The following is a 15,830-nucleotide window of genomic DNA, read 5'->3' as shown; positions in this document are numbered from 1 at the left end:
TCAAAAATCACTATCCTAACGAGCTCTTAATAGATGATTTTCTTAAAAACACTTTTATTAAAAACACTTCAAGTAAAAACATGTTCAAACGCATTATAACTAACTAATTTTTCAATCTAAGTCGCCATTTTTAAAAAACAATATTTTTTTATAAATTTTTTATTAAATATAAAAAAACTTATTATATAAGTCAAAATAAATTCCCAACACAACGCAACATTTTCTAAGATTTCATATTAAGTCATAAGTTATTTAAACAAAATTAATCAAACTAACATGAAAGTTGTTATTAAGTTTTAAAAAGGGTTTTATGCTTCTAAAATTCATCTTAAATAGACCTAAAGGTGTCTTCTAAATTTTGTCAAATATGTGATTTTTTTTTCAATGGTATTTTTAATACTATAATATTACAATGAATTGACTTAAGATACTATGTATATCCAAAAATATCATATCACATTACCAATGATATGCATATATTACAATATTATATTTAATGGACATGAAATTCTCAAATAATATATGCAATTTGGATATGTTATATTATAATTATATTTAGTTTGTAAAATAAATAAAATATAAAATATAAATATACATTTTTTTCAATGTCTAATATTTGTTTAAAATAAAAATTATATTACATTTTAATATTAGATATTAAAATAATATGTAATTTTTCTTAAATTTAACATGATTAAATATTTAAAATTCATAAATAAAATTTTTAATATTATTTAATTATTCTTTTTTAACCATAAATTTAATTTTATGATAAAAAAATTATTTTGCAAAATAAGTAACATAAAAAATTGATAAAAAATAAATAAATTTATCATATACAATTTTTTTTCTATTTTTAAAAACAAAAAATCACAAAAATTCTTTAAGTCTTTAAAGACTTACTCTAAAAATATGATAATTTTCTAAAACTGTTTTAAAAATTGAGATATAAAATTTTAAAAATTTTAAAGACTTAACATAACTTAGTATAAGAGAGTTATTATATTTTATATAGAAATTATTATTATTATTTATTTTTATAAACAAAAACCCACAAAATATCCCAACAAAATTGATTCTAGAACCCTGGGAAAATGAAGCATTCCATACCTGAATGCTGCATAACAAACACTATCTTCAATGACATCATGTTGGTTTTTCAGCTCACTGCTGATATTTGGCTGCATAGGAGGAAAATAGAAATCTAAAAACTTCATCACCATTTCCAGAGTATGAGGAAATTGTAGAGAGCTTCAGATTCAAACCATTCAGATGGGTTTGAGTAAGAGATCATCACAGTTACAAGGGGAAAAAAAAAAAGAAATGAAATGATGTCATTCATGGCTTACCAGAATCCTACTCATCCAAGAAGCTTAGAAAAGAATACTGTGGAATGATTTAATCTGCATAAACCTCCAAAACCCACCAAACTAAAACTAATAACATATCCATGTTTTGACAATCCTCAACAACCAACCGTCCCCAGTTCGTCTTATCTCTGCTATGAAACAATTGATGAATTCATGAGAAGATAAAAACACTGTCAGCTCGAAATCAGCATGGAGATGTAAAGACAATGGTTACGAGACCCAACCATCAGTTCCAGACCTCATGTCTTATGTTGTTTTCCATTTTCGAATTCTTCTAATCCTTACCATAATTTTTTGGTTTCTAAGCAAATGAAATGGCTGTTGTCTACTTAGTGGGAAAGTTGGAGACTATCTTTTTCTTTGATTTAAGTATCTTCTACCTAACCGTCCAAGGCTGATGACTCTTCTCTTTTCCTTTCTCAGGGTATTAACCTAAATGTAACAGTCAAAAGAATCCAGCATTTTCAGCAAATTCAAACTCATGGTAAGAGGTAGAGAAAACATCACAGATTTTGGGAATCCAGAACTTTAAAGACACTTTCCATACCACTCCCCGGTAAGCATTCAAGACAACAACATATAAAAGACCCGAAAGTAGCATTTTGAAGGAATTAGAAATACCTTCCATTGTAGTTCTGCAGCATCAAACCCTACTTTTCACAGACTTTGATTCCATTTCACCTACCAAAACAAAAGGACAATGGCAACATTATCAATATGGGATTGCCGGAACCGAAACTGAATAAATCCTTTCCATCTTACCTTGCCACTGATGCTGGAGCCACTTGCAAGAGCATCTCAGAAAAAGTACACAGGACGGGCACAGGAAACCGACTCTCTTTCTAGCTTGAGAAACATAGGAAGCATGCAAAAAATTGTTGCTTGTTGCTCAACTGGAAACCATACACAGGGTAATTGAAATGGTACATCGATCAGAAGACAGATGTTTGATTTTATGAGAGTCCCCCAAGCAGCAAAAATAAAGGAAATGAAGAGCAGAGAAACATGGAGAATATATACATATATTAGAAATGACGAGACATCGATTTCATAGATTAGCAAGCTTACGCATACTCCATATCAAATCATTAATTACTTTGTTTCATACAGACAATGAAACATTGATCATAGGAGGGGAAAAAAATACTTCATTATACAACACATTTGCATCTCTCTCTATTTTCTGGTGAACAAACTTCTCAGTTTCCCCCTTTCCAATCGCTCAAGTAGCTTCTTGGCACCAGGAATGTCCATCTCATTAAGCTTCTTGAGATACCCAATTGCTCCATATGAGATCATGAGCTTCTTACATTTCTTACTTGAAGAGAGAGCTGCGAGGCAGGAAACGGCATACTTTTTTGCAGTGTTTTGTGGACTTGGGTCAAGCAACTGGACCAAATTTGGCACACTTTTATCACCCCTCTTAACTTCTTTGCAATTCTGTGAAATGGCCACCAGGCCTGAAAGTGCCTGTGAAGCAACCTCTCTTACACTGTTTGTCTTGGCCTCCAGCATCTTCACAAGCAGAGGAATGCACCCTGCTTCACCTACCAGTTTCTTCATTTCTGTTGAGCTGCAAACCCGACAGATGGCTGATGCAGCAGCTTGCTGTGCGCCCAAGGATCCAGATTTAAGTACATGAACCAAACGGGGAAGGAAACCAAGAGAAACCAAAACTTCCATAGAAACTGAGCCCACCAAATTCCTTAATGCCCCAACTGCAGATTCTTGGGGCAAGGGACCGTCTAGGTAAGCCAACAGGCTCCGAACTCCACCCTCAGTGATAACAGACCTTCGAAGGTTTTCATTGCTTGCAGTGAGGTTCTGCAAGCATTCTGCAGCATATTCTTTAGATCCTAATAATATTCCACAATCAAGGAGATTGATCATAACCTTTATAATCCCTTCTTCAGCGAGGGTCTGTCGAACCTCTGGTACAACCGATAAATTCTTCAAGGTGCTAGCAGCTGCAGCTTGTGAGACAGAATCACTGGTTTGACAGATCTCAATCAGCGGGCGAACCCCACCATGCCCAACAATTGAACGGGCTGTTTCAGCTGACATTGATAATCTCTGGAGCGAAATTGTGGCCTTCTCTTTACCGACAGCACTACCAGACTCAACAAGCCTTATCAGAGGTGGAAGAACACCTTCCGAAACAAGCCAATTCTCACAACTCCCTGATTCTGCAAGTGAGCATATGACAGTTACTGTCTTCTCCCGGATTCGAGGGGAAGTTGCAGTGAGTAATTGAACCAAAGCAGCGATGTTGCTACGTCCCAGAACAGCCAACACATTCTTCTCATCCTCTTTCATTACTTCAACAAGGCTGTCAAGAGCTTTATGCTTGGCCTCCAAGTGCCCGATCTGAAGGCGGGCAAGAAACTCCCTTATATTGGAATGAGTGCCAGCCTCTGGTTCTGCTGATGAACCAGCCACAGTTAAAGGCATCATAGCCTCACCGAGCACCCCAGTCTTCACCAAGAGCCCACAGTCCCGCAAATTCAAATCCAATTTCCCAATCAATCCATCAAGATCACTCTGCATCCGAAGCTTCCCTTCATATTTCTCCTTAATGCATAGCTCCGCCAATTCAATTGTTTCTTTCAAAGTCCTCAATACTGCCTGCAATTGCTCCTTACAGAGTGTGTTCTTCGAGAAGCAAGGATGGCTCGACAAGTCTGACAAGCATGATGGGATCTGCTCCAACTTCGAAATTATCATCTTCCATCTACCCAGGAACCCCTTAACCTCCCTGGAATTATCAAGAGCCACTGGAACGAGCTCTTGCGCACGAGCTAACAACTTATCTGCTGATTGGTTATCAGCCAAAAACTCATCTCCGCCATCTTCTACCATGATTTCTGTATGGGTGGGTCAAATTGATGGCTGAGGCAGAAAGAGCTGATGATATTCAGGGAAACCAAACATTCAAATGACGACCCAAATGAGAGAGGTGTAGAAAACAAGTGAATTTTCCATATAAAATCAAAAGCAGTGGAGCAGTTGCAATCATCAAAGATAAATTAAAAACCCAAAAACGATAAGAAAAGAACAATAATAAAAGACATATGGCCCAAAATCTAGAGTTCTAGAATCTTGTAAGATCAAAGAAAGCCCATTTGCTGAAAACAAGAAGCGACCAGCAATATTGAAGTACCTAAATATGCCCCACAAGTCCTGTACAAAGCTATGATCATTCCATGCATATGAAGTTTAAAAACAAATTTCAAAAATTTTAAAAAGCACAGAGGTATTTAAACCACAATAATTGCTTATGAAAGTGAGAGAATTTATTTTACAGGTAATACCAGGCCGTCCAATTAAGGAACCATCGCCCAAATACTTCTAAAAATACCAAAACACCCTTTTTACATATGAAATGAAACGATGAACGGCCATCAAATGAAGGGTATTATGGGGGACCATGGAGGGCATTTTGGTGAAGTCATTTCAAGACTGCAACTTTACTTTTCAAGAATGTGATCATAATTAATGATAGTGGAATAAGGTAAGCAAATTCACTCTACAGGGGTTGTTAACTTGGACCTGATCTAATCCAAAGGCTGAGATCTGTAGGAGAGACAAGGGTGAGATTGATTCTCAGCTGTATTCTCATTTTTTTAAGTCCATAAATAAAGCTGGTATTTCACGGAGAGAGATAGAGAGAGACTTTTCTTTGAAGAGAAGATAGGAGTCTCTATCTACAGTTGGATTCCTATGGAGTGTATTAAAATTCATCAAAATGGAGTCAATGGACCACCCCCACAAAAAATAATAAGAAATTTGAGTGCAATAAATATGAAAAATTAGTCAAAATACCTCAAATTACTTGGTCCTTCTATCACATTCAAAGCACCCAACTTTTCACAGCCACCAAACGATGCCACTCTGCTGTAAAGTAACCACAAAAACAAAACAACAAAAAACCTCCCAATGAGATAGATTTCTCTCTGTTAAGCATCCAGATGATAGTGAAATGAAAATAAGCAAAACCCTGATAGTCCAAAGAAAAGGGGGAAAAGAGGAAAAAAAAAAAGAACTTTTTTTTTTAAGCTGAAGTAGGGATCAAAGAAAGCAAAGCAAGAACAGCTTCAATGACCAACCTTTAAGCCTCAGAAACACAAGAAGCTTGTCCCTTTTTCCCCACAAAGCAAACACAATAGCTTGTTCCGCAAAACAGTATCCCTTTCTGAACACTGTAAACCCAAGAATATTTTTTTTTTAGAGAACGAGAGAAACCCACAAATATTGCTAGAGAACAAGAGAAACCCAGAAATATTTCTAGAGAAAATGAAGAGAGCCCAGAAACTATGTTGGTCCGTCCAAAAAATGGGAAGGAGACATTAAACGGTCAAAAACATTTAAAAACAAGAAAACAGGAAAATCTCTGATGAGAAGACATTGGTTGGCAAAACCCAGAAGGCATTCGAGCTTTAACGCTAGAAGACAGATTCAAAAGCATTTGAAACTAACCCTGGCAATCAAAATTCAAACCTTCTTCTTCTTCTCTCTCGCTCTAGAGCTCTCTCTCTCTCTATCTCTCCTCTTTCAATGTGAGTAGGGTCCGTCCGTGGTCAGATTCCCTCTGAAAACAGCCTATAATTTTACTGTCTGACTGGTAGAGAGAGAAAGAGCGGGCTGTAGAGAGAGACTGAGTGCTTAAATATCGAGCATGATTATGGATCAGACGGCTGTAAATCAGGTGGAGTCAGAAAACCCGACCGTTGGGATTGGGTGAAATTTGAATGTGCTTTTTTCGATCCTTTTGCGTTACCGAGGAGGTGACGTGGCGAGTTCAGGCCACGTGTGATGAAAATGTACGGCACCGCCTTTTTGAAAGTTGCATCAACGGTCGATTGGGGAGCCACGTGGAAAAGAAACAGACAAGACAGAGAAGTAGTTGCAGGGCTGTGAATTACGGAAATGCACTTGAAGTGGTTCTAAAATCTCGAAATTGCCACTTGTGTTTTTGGAATCGTTGTGACGACTCCCATATTTTGAATTTTTGAATTCTCGTATATTAATTTTTTTATATGTTTTCATTGATTGAATCAATTTTTATTGTTTTTGTTTCCATTCATTCAACGTTTTTCAATGATAGTGAATGATGAAAAAGGATTCGGAATAATAATGATTTCAATATTTTAAATTTTTTTAAATAATTAATTTCTTTTATAATTTTTTGCCTTACATTAAAAAAAAGAAAAAAAAAAGTTGAAGTGTAAATATCAAGCAACTCATTTTTAAATAATTATAATTAAAATGATTTTTTATTCATAACATTCAATAATATCTTTTGTTTTTAAAATCATAAACTTCTATATAAAAATAGAAATTTTAAAATTTTGAGGTTGTAAAGTTGATAAAATCATTATTTTTTATTATTTTTAAAAATTTAAAAAAAAAAAAAATATATATATATATATATATATATATATATATATATATATATATCCAAAAAAGAAATTTAGAATTTAATATAAAATTTAAAAAATACTTTCATAATAATTTTAAATGTAAAAACATATATTTTTTCCATTTCACAAAATCAATCCAAAGTCTATAATCCAATGGATTGATTAACTCTAAGACCAAACAAAATTTAGGGGTGTCAATTTTTTTTTTTTACCCACCAAAAACGTGGCATATGTTGCCAAAGTTGGTAATTATTGAGGATTAAAGTAAAAAATAAAAATAAATTACCTCTTTGATTTAGAGCCCAACCCAAAAGCCCATGAATAGAGAGGAGATGGATGAGATGAATCAATTTATTAGTGGGACATATTTGGTCTCACAATCCAAATAATAAATGAAATTGGTATTCAGTACCCATCAAATTATGTCAATTTTTTTTTTTTTTTGCCTTATTTTTGTCGGATCTCGAACTCCCCGCCACTTTTCTCCTTTTTCTTTTTATATGTAAAAACTAACACGTCGGTGATGCTAATTTCGGTATTAACAAAAACCATAGGTTGAAGTTCAACTCAAACATTAGCCATTGGGAGGGGGTTTGACTTGGCCCACGTTAGTAAAATTCGACATAATTTGAGAATGATGGATTTGAAATGGGGGCGTAAGGGAGGTAATCAAGACGCATGGGCGTGGGGGTGCAGAAGGCCAGAGGCTAAAAGCCTAAAAGGCTTAAAGCTTAAAGCGTAAAGCTTTTGCCTTTGGCTTCACGCAGCCAGGCTGTGAGGCTGTCGGCAGCGCCTCTGCATACGAACCCAAAAAGGTCGTTGGGTTTTCAATATCATTTCATTGATATTTTCACGTTTTGGTCTTTTCTTGTTTCCTCTCTTCTCCCTTGGACTCGCTACATTTTGTCTCTATGCGCCTTTAAAATGGAACAAAAATTGACCTTTCTCTACCTTTTTTGAGTCATGGATGAAACACCTCTGTTTTTTTCCAAAAATCCAAAAGGAACAGAAATATTATTGTGTAAATTCAAATGTTCAAAAAAGGTAGGTGAAATTAACCTTAATGTAATTGAAAGCAGCCCTTTAAAATGACAGTCTTCTAAACCTATTGTCAACCCTTATTTCCCTATTGTCCCTATTCACTGCTAAAACATGGATAACGTGGCTGTGCGTTCATGTTTCCTTTTTGTCGGCATACACAAATTTTGAATCACAGTTCTGTTTCAAGAGGTACGACAAACTAATTATCCGAAGTAGATAAACACTTCTTTGACAGTGTAACAGCACAAACCAATGCTGCGTGTGGGATACCACAAGAAAAGTGGGTTCAAATCAACAAAGAGGGAGACCCTTGTAGAAGAAAATTTCAATTCAGCCACTGAGCCTCCTAAGACGATTGTTCTTAAACTTTAAAATAATGAAATCTCAAAACCCTTAAGGATTCAAAACATGGAGAATGAAAGTTCAAGGAACCAGAACTAATACAAGAAACATCACACCTACAAGTTCAGAAGCGTGTCACAGTTCAAAATCTTAATGATCGTCATTAGGACACGTATATGAGTTGAACAACCAGGCCCTGAAAATCAGAGGCCGTAACAAAGTTTTAAGGACAGAAATGTCCCACTAATCAGTCACCCTGGAGCCCCCCTTCTGTGTCTTCTCAAGATCGGGATCTTTCACGTGGTGGGGGTGATCGGCTGCATCAGAAGATATAAAAAAAAAAAGAGAAGTTAGTAAAATTTTAATGTACTTATGATAAATGAAAGGTCAAAACATTAAAAAAAAAATGAACAAAAGCAGGACCAAGAATCCAAGATGAGCTGTATTTGGACATAATATTAACCTGTGGTATCTCTCATTGACTGGGCTTTCATCTCTGTCATAGTTAGGGCTTCCTCGCGGTTCAGACCTGGAATTTGCGTTTGCTCCATGCCCATAGTCTGGGCTAGCCCTATCCCTATGGTATGGACTTGGGGATCGCCCTCGATCATGACTTCTCCTATCAGGAGACATGTCACGTCCTCTTCTTTCAGGGCTATACCCATTTCTTCTATCATCATCATCATCTCGAGCCGCATATTCTACTGAAATAACCCGATCCATGAACTTGCTGCACATCAGAATTAAATATAAACCACAGTTAATATAAATCAGGTTTGCCATGCTTTTGGAAGCAGAAGCAGGATTCATCAAGTTCAGAGATTTGTTGGAAGAACTAAGTGGAACACTATGGCCCAGATCTTCAACATGGAAATTGTATTTGATCTGTTAAGTAGGATTATAATAAAAAAAACTTAGTGTCGCAGTTTAGCATTTGCAAGAGAGTTCATTCTTGAAGTTTGTCACATCCAATGCTTAAGGAAATTAAACCTAAAAAAAGTTAGGTCCAAAATAAAATTAGTTGAAATAGATTAAGAGAATTAAACCTCATGTTTGTTGCATCCAATGCTTTGGTGGCATCCTCCTGTGATTCAAACTGAATGAATGCAAAATTCCTTCTGATCCTTATGTTCAATATTTTCCCATATAGGTCAAAGTGCCTCTCCAGATCCCTGGTCCGAGTATGAATTGGATCAAAATTAATCACAAACAAGGTTTTTGAGGGTTTCATATTAGCTGAAGATTTTCTTGAACCACCAGGCCTTCTAATCCCTCGTTCTTGCTGCAAGACAGAATTTTGTTGGATTACATCAATAGAAAAATCAGATTAAAAATTACGGAGGGGAATCTTTGATAACATGTAAAATGTAGTCAATCCATTTGGTTACAGTTCAAACAAAATCCATCAGCTAAAATGGAATTTAGAAGTGAAATATCAAAAGAAAGTCTTGCTCTGAATCTTGTGCCTGTGCATGCCTAGATATGCAATAATTGTTATAGACAATATGCAAAGTTTCTGTGGCCTCTAAAGCACTGCAAATCATCCCCAAACTCACCTTTGTCCATTCAACACGAAGTTGACGCCCCTTTCTGCCAAATACTGTCCTGTCAAGTCTTCGAATTGCATCCTCTGCATCTCGTTCATCATCCATATAAACAAAAGCAAATCCTACAAAACCAGAATGGTAAGGAACCAGAGAAGAACAAATTTATTTTTACAAACATATTTCTTAAAGAGAAAAAAAAAAGGGCTGAGTTAAGAATTCTCTCACTGAGGACATTGTGCGGTAGAAGATAATGTTGACAGGTCCAAAATGGAAAAGAAATTTTTAAAAGGAAAAATAAAAAAAATAAAAAAATCCTATCAAGAAGTGAACACAACACCTGCCACTGGCTGCGAGATCAGCATTGATTTCTATGTTGAAACATGTCGGAAATTGAGGACTGAGCAAAGGTCATGAGGAATGAAAAGGCAATGGTGTCTCAGGGAATGTAGGATGGTAGTGCCATTGCAGATCAGATTGGTTCTTCCAGAAAAACACAGGAAGGCGAAGTCTGGGCAAATGCTAGAAAAGAAATGCAGAAGGGCCCATCCATCCAATAAGAGCATGGGCATTCCAAGTAATCCTGCGTCAAAGAAATTGTTGAGTATGGGGGTTTTATGCTTCAACAAAAGAGTTGTTGTCTTAAAGGGAAAATGACAGATACAACCATTTAAAGATTAATTATTTCAAAAAACATGTTGACCCTTTTAACTATTAGCTCAGACCTCTCCATAGCGGCTGCCAGATAGTATGTTCCTTAACATCTATGCTGAAAAGGATGAAATTAGATGCAAATTTCAAGGTATATTCAAAATCCACAGCCACGAGGGAGAGCACAAATTATATGAGCATTTTAGTCCTTCCATTGACAACAACAGGGCATATCTGCAATGCTGTTTTAGGAGCAAAACAATTTTATTTTTTTCACCACAAAAAGGTCACTGATCGACAGACAGAATTAAGAAAATAAATGTAACTGGAATTTTTCATCTTCATGTGGTCTAACTGATAGGAAAAAGGGTCAATGAGTTCGTTTTAAAAAGATTATTTTTTCAATGGTTGTACATGATAATTTCCCCTTTATTAGCTATATCCTGAAACCCCATTAGGACTCAACAAGAGAAGGCACTTTAATTGCTGTGTCGTGTAGTCTGAACAATGTTGCAGCCATGCAACGGAGGAACCAGAGAAAGTAGAAAGCTCCCACATTTGTACGAGGGCATCAATCCCATGTTGAATTGCTTTGTCCCTGTAGGACCCACTGCAGAATCTTATAATCTGCATTCTATTATGAACTTCTATCTAGTAGGGACCACCAGATGTTATACGCATGTATAATAATGTTCAGTTCTTCTCAACACAAAGTATCTCAACATAAGGTGTCATAAAACGACACTTCATTCACAAACCAGTCCAAGATTTTCTACATTACTGCAAAATCATGATCGTTCCTTAATGCTGAAACCATACGCTCATAAATCCAAAATTGAACATTACTAAAACCATTAGCCGAAACCAAGAGCTGGTTGATGCTTCTAATTGTAACAGCTTGCTGCCATAGGTGGCTTCGACATCCAACCACAGTAAATGACAAAAGTAATGACAAAAACCAAGATTTAAAGGTAGCCAATAGACACTGATATGGTAATGAAGGACAAGACAACTATCAATTTGAAACAACAAAACTTTTACAGGATTTAAAGTAAAAGGAAAAACTAACTCAAGCAGCAAAACAACTAACCGGACTTCAGATCCACCCTATCAACCTTCCCATATCTTCTGAACAGTCGCTCAACATCAGACTGACGTGCATCATACTCAAGGTTGCCACAAAAGATGGGCTTCATATTCCTTGAGTTCCCAACAAGACAATCTCTCTTGATCCTTTAATGTAAAAACAAAACCAAAACAAAAGGCAGACAAAAACCTTGTCAAACAAGTGTTCAGTCAGGCTATTAGAAGATAACCAACCATCAATGCTAAACAGGCATGTCAATGCTTAACAAAATTGAGCCATGAAATTATTACTTATTTCTGTCTTAGAATAGCTATCTTAAGAAAGCACACACATCATGCATCCACATGAACATATATGCATGTAATGGATAAAATGCCAATTTTAAAAGAGCAAAGCAGAAGCAAAGCATTTTGCCTTCTCACAGTATGAGCTCTACGCTTTGAGGTACAGCTAACTGTCATGAAATTCCCCACTCATTTTACGATAACATGTCAACAATTTTATTTTTTTTAACGGGTAAAATTAATGCAAATGTCTGAGCCCAGATTCAAACCAGGGACCTCCAGTGTGTGACACTAGCGTGATAACCAACTACACCACCCAGACAAGTTAAGATAACATGTCAGCAAATAAAGAATTCAAAAGACAAATAAATAGAGATCAAAACTAGGAATAAGTTCTGGACATTTGGTAAAATTGAAAACAGTTATCTGAGTTTGTCCTCAGCCTATGATAACTAGAATAACAGAAATCTAACTAAAGTACGTTTAACAGTGATTTTAGGAAGTGTTTTTAACATTTTTAATACTTAAAAGCTAAATATTTTCAAGTGTTAGAAATACTACACTACCTATTTAAGCCAGGATCTAGTTTTGTTGAATTCAATTCAGAACCTCCAAAAAATACACCTATATAAAGGACTATGAAGAAACCCATTAAAAAAATAAATAAAGGACTATGAAGAAATGGTAAAAGCATACTCCAACAGTCATCCACTCCTTTTTTCCGACTTCATTGGCAGACCACATGCTCCCTTCCACTTTAAAATTTAATAGTTCTCCAATTAATAAATCCTAATCTCCTGTTATGGATTCTCAGAGATAATAAAGATCAAACCTAAAACTTACAGAAAGCAGAAGCAGATCTGTAACAAAGAGAACCCTAAGGCTCTGATTACACTACAACAACATCAACCTATGTCACATTAAAAGGCAGGAAAAGCATCTCTAAAGCTCAAATACCACAAATAAATTAAAGCACCATTTGATTGCCATTTTCCAAGTACTTTCTCGATTCAGGAACCAAAAAATTGAACTGGTGTCGGAATCAGAAACTAATTCATTCGATAACTGATTTTTCAGAACCAAAATTAGTGCTTTCAAAGGCAAAATCAGATCTGTAGTTAGCAAAATCAGGAAAAAAAGAAAAAAGAGAGAGAGATCGGTATTCATCAGTTAGAAGATTTGCAGCGAAGATGATGAGAAACTGAATTGGATGCAGCAGATCATAGCACCAAGAAAATATTACAATAAAAGATCTGAGAATTTTCAGATGGATAGAAGGCGATGTTACCTTTGAAGCTTTCCAGCGGAACGACCAACTCCGGAATGAGGGTTTTGGAGATCAGCAACGTCTATGTAAATCCAAAGATTCCAAACTTCCTAAACGACGCCGTTTCGAGACCATAGTTTTTAGGGGACAATTGGAGGGTTGGAAAGGTGAAACTGACCGGCAACAAGTGATCCATGAATACGTTGATCCGTCAAAACGGCGTCGTTATAGTTGTTAGGAACTTAGGATGGATTATAACTTATACCTACTACAATGTTTGCCTATTTTCCCTAACGTGATAGAAAACCAACACGTTTTTTGCGGATTTGGATCCAATATAAATTGGTTTGGGTCAAATTGTATCGAACTGCATAACTCTTTAATAAATGGGTTATTTTGAAGTAAGTCTGCATGATACGAATTTTACTCATATTCACTTATTTAATAATTTCAATATTAACCTAATTATATTTTTAAACCATTTAATCCATATTGACCTATTTAAATTATTTTATGGTTTTTAAAATCAAAAGCATAAAGTATGTCTAAATAAGTGTTAAAGTATCTTCTACATAAGATATAAAATTATTTATAAAAAAAAACCAAAAATAAAAGAGACATATACCTAATGTCATTAAGAGCCCATTTGGCATTGCTTCCAATGACGGTGGTTTTTATCGAAAATGTTTTATTTTACGGAACTTATGTGAAAAATATTTTTATGATAATCTGAAAAAATGATTTAAGTAATATTTTTAATAATATATCATATAACTACAAAACTATTTTTAATAAATAATAAATTACTAAAACAAATATTTATTAAAAAGTAAATTATTATAATAAACCAAAAACTTTTATTTTAAAAAAGTATAAGTAATTATGTTATTAAAAAAACTCAAAAACTTATTTTTATGAAAATGAAATGAAAGAGGAAGAGGATAATAAAAGGAAAACGAAGAGTGAAACGGCAACTGATGATAGCAATAAATGATATTTTATGAATATATGAAAAAATTTCAAATATTTTTTTAAAAAAACATGTCCCAATTGCTTATTTAAAAAATACTTCAAGTGTTTTTTTATAAATTTTTAAAAGTTTTTTTCAAAATATTTTCAAATACCTATTTTACACCGCAAAAACCTCTTTTAATTGTTTTTATAATAAAAAAACACTTTAAAAAATATTGTCAAACGGGATCTAAGAATTATTATACGAATTTTTAAAATTTGAGTTAGTAATAATTTGTTGATACTTCAATTTTTTAAATAATTATAAAAATTATTATCTTTTTAATATAAATCTCCACTAATTATTTGAGAGTTCTTATTAATTTCAATTCTTAAAAATAGAAAACAAAAATCATTTCCAAATACCACCTTAATATTAATATAAATATTAAATTAGTAATATGACAATGAAAATATTCTAAATGATAATTTAAAATAAAATCAAAGGGATTTCATCGGTGTTTATTTGGGAAAAGTGTATTTAGATACAATTGTACGAAAAAAACCATAAAATAAAAACCTTAATTTATAAAATATAATTTTTAAGTAACAATTTAAAAATAATTAGCATGTCATGCGCTTTTTAATTTAAAGTACTACACTATTAAAATACTATATTTGAACATTCTAAATACCATATTTAATCGATGAGTACATTAAACCTGAGTTATTTTTTAAAGATTCCTATTTTATGATTATTTTTATAGGGGTGTGTTGAAACTCATTTTTTTTCCTTGATTTTTATTCTTTATTACAAACTAGACTAATTGAATTTTGATTTAACAAAAATAATAAATTTAAAATCAATTGGGTTTTTTTTCCATTAAGAACCAAACTAATTGAAATTTAATTTAATAATTTAATTGTTTGGGTTTTATTTGGTTTAGTTCAACAATTAAACTATTTTTTAATTTTTAAAATTTAAATCAAAACCAAAAAAACTTATAATTATTGAAAATGAAAAAGGCTTAAATAATACTTTTATAATAAATTATTTCATAATCTATTCTTTTAAATCACATCATTACAATATATTTTAAACGGTATTATTATAAGCTCGTGACATGAATAACTATATTGTTATAGCTTATCTCAGTCGCATGAGGAAATGATTTAATATATACTATTAAATACAAAAAATACATATTAAATTAATAATATAATCAATAAATAATAAATATTCCAAAAGTTATTATTATTTTTACTTTGTTTTTAAAGACTGTTTATAAAAAATAACAACCAAACAGTATTAAAAAATTATAAAAACAATTTCTTGTTTTTAAAAATAAAAAACTGTTTTTAAATCGTATAATCAAATATAAACTCTTATTATTCAAGTCAAACTTTTCAAAATCTTCTCTTCTTATTTTTCTTAAATGTTGATATTAAAGAAAAACATATGTATTTATAGGTCAAATTAGAACATTTAATTTCACATTATGAGCTTTGATTTCACTAATTCAAAGAATTTAGAGGGAGTACAACAATTTATCTTCCTTTATAAAATATTGTCAATGACGAAATATATATTACCTTATTCTCTTTTGACCCTAACATGAATTAACTTGTTTGATTATAATTTGACTTTATTTTATAATACTTAGTTTTGCGTATTTATAAAATTTCATTATATATCATTCTTATAATTTGTGGACCCCACATTTATCTAGGTATAAATCCATTTTCCACCAAAGTATCAAACGGACAAGGGGCCATTCAAACCACATTTATATTAATTGTACAAGTAATAAATGTTTCGAATCGTTACATTAAAAACAATCTTGAACATAAAATATGCGACTTTAAGCCAAAA

The 15,830-nt window shown here is 33.4% G+C and overlaps 2 protein-coding genes and 1 non-coding gene across 14 annotated transcripts; all 3 read right to left on the bottom strand.

Moving 5' to 3' along the window:
* Positions 1-2,376: 2,376 nt before the first annotated feature.
* LOC100250612 (vacuolar protein 8) lies at positions 2,377-6,080 on the bottom strand. 10 transcript variants are annotated; one of them, XM_010663269.3, is made up of 4 exons: positions 5,847-6,080; positions 5,477-5,569; positions 5,193-5,261; positions 2,377-4,274 (listed from the first exon to the last, which is right to left on the bottom strand). In XM_010663269.3, exon 4 carries the CDS (start codon positions 4,227-4,229, stop codon positions 2,547-2,549), a length of 1,683 nt encoding a protein of 560 aa, XP_010661571.1. In that variant the 5' UTR covers positions 4,230-4,274; positions 5,193-5,261; positions 5,477-5,569; positions 5,847-6,080; the 3' UTR covers positions 2,377-2,546. The 10 variants fall into 10 exon arrangements, with proteins under 10 accessions (XP_010661571.1, XP_059599111.1, XP_059599113.1 ...); XM_059743128.1 differs by having other exon boundaries at positions 5,868-5,973; XM_059743130.1 differs by having other exon boundaries at positions 2,377-4,259; positions 5,193-5,264; positions 5,847-5,967.
* A 2,061-nt stretch (positions 6,081-8,141) lies between these two features.
* Positions 8,142-13,234, bottom strand: LOC100262670 (serine/arginine-rich splicing factor RS41). 3 transcript variants are annotated; one of them, XM_010663276.3, is made up of 6 exons: positions 13,028-13,234; positions 10,058-11,601; positions 9,730-9,842; positions 9,220-9,455; positions 8,637-8,903; positions 8,142-8,490 (listed from the first exon to the last, which is right to left on the bottom strand). In XM_010663276.3, exons 2-6 carry the CDS (start codon positions 10,080-10,082, stop codon positions 8,454-8,456), a joined length of 678 nt encoding a protein of 225 aa, XP_010661578.1. In that variant the 5' UTR covers positions 10,083-11,601; positions 13,028-13,234; the 3' UTR covers positions 8,142-8,453. The 3 variants fall into 3 exon arrangements, with proteins under 3 accessions (XP_010661578.1, XP_002273751.1, XP_010661580.1); XM_002273715.5 differs by having other exon boundaries at positions 11,459-11,601; positions 13,028-13,230; XM_010663278.3 differs by lacking the exon at positions 13,028-13,234 and having other exon boundaries at positions 10,058-10,300; positions 11,459-11,574.
* TRNAV-CAC (transfer RNA valine (anticodon CAC)) lies at positions 11,988-12,061 on the bottom strand. Its single transcript has one exon. It is a non-coding gene; the product is annotated as a tRNA-Val (tRNA).
* Positions 13,235-15,830: the final 2,596 nt, after the last annotated feature.

This window comes from Vitis vinifera, chromosome 15 (assembly GCF_030704535.1).
Source record: "Vitis vinifera cultivar Pinot Noir 40024 chromosome 15, ASM3070453v1".
Classification (NCBI taxonomy): Eukaryota; Viridiplantae; Streptophyta; class Magnoliopsida; order Vitales; family Vitaceae; genus Vitis; species Vitis vinifera.
This window is presented reverse-complemented; position numbering and strand designations above follow the sequence as displayed.

What these genes read in the sequence shown, in the direction of transcription:
- LOC100262670 (XM_002273715.5), bottom strand. Translation starts at nt 11,564, where the DNA reads ATGAAGCCCATCTTTTGTGGCAACCTTGAGTATGATGCACGTCAGTCT. An exon ending in TTCGTGTTGAATGGACAAAG is followed by an intron (nt 9,456 to 9,729) that starts GTGAGTTTGGGG and finishes TCTGTCTTGCAG; the next exon opens with CAAGAACGAGGGATTAGAAG. An exon ending in GTCAATGAGAGATACCACAG is followed by an intron (nt 8,491 to 8,636) that starts GTTAATATTATG and finishes CTTCTGATGCAG; the next exon opens with CCGATCACCCCCACCACGTG.
- LOC100250612 (XM_010663269.3), bottom strand. Translation starts at nt 4,229, where the DNA reads ATGGTAGAAGATGGCGGAGATGAGTTTTTGGCTGATAACCAATCAGCA.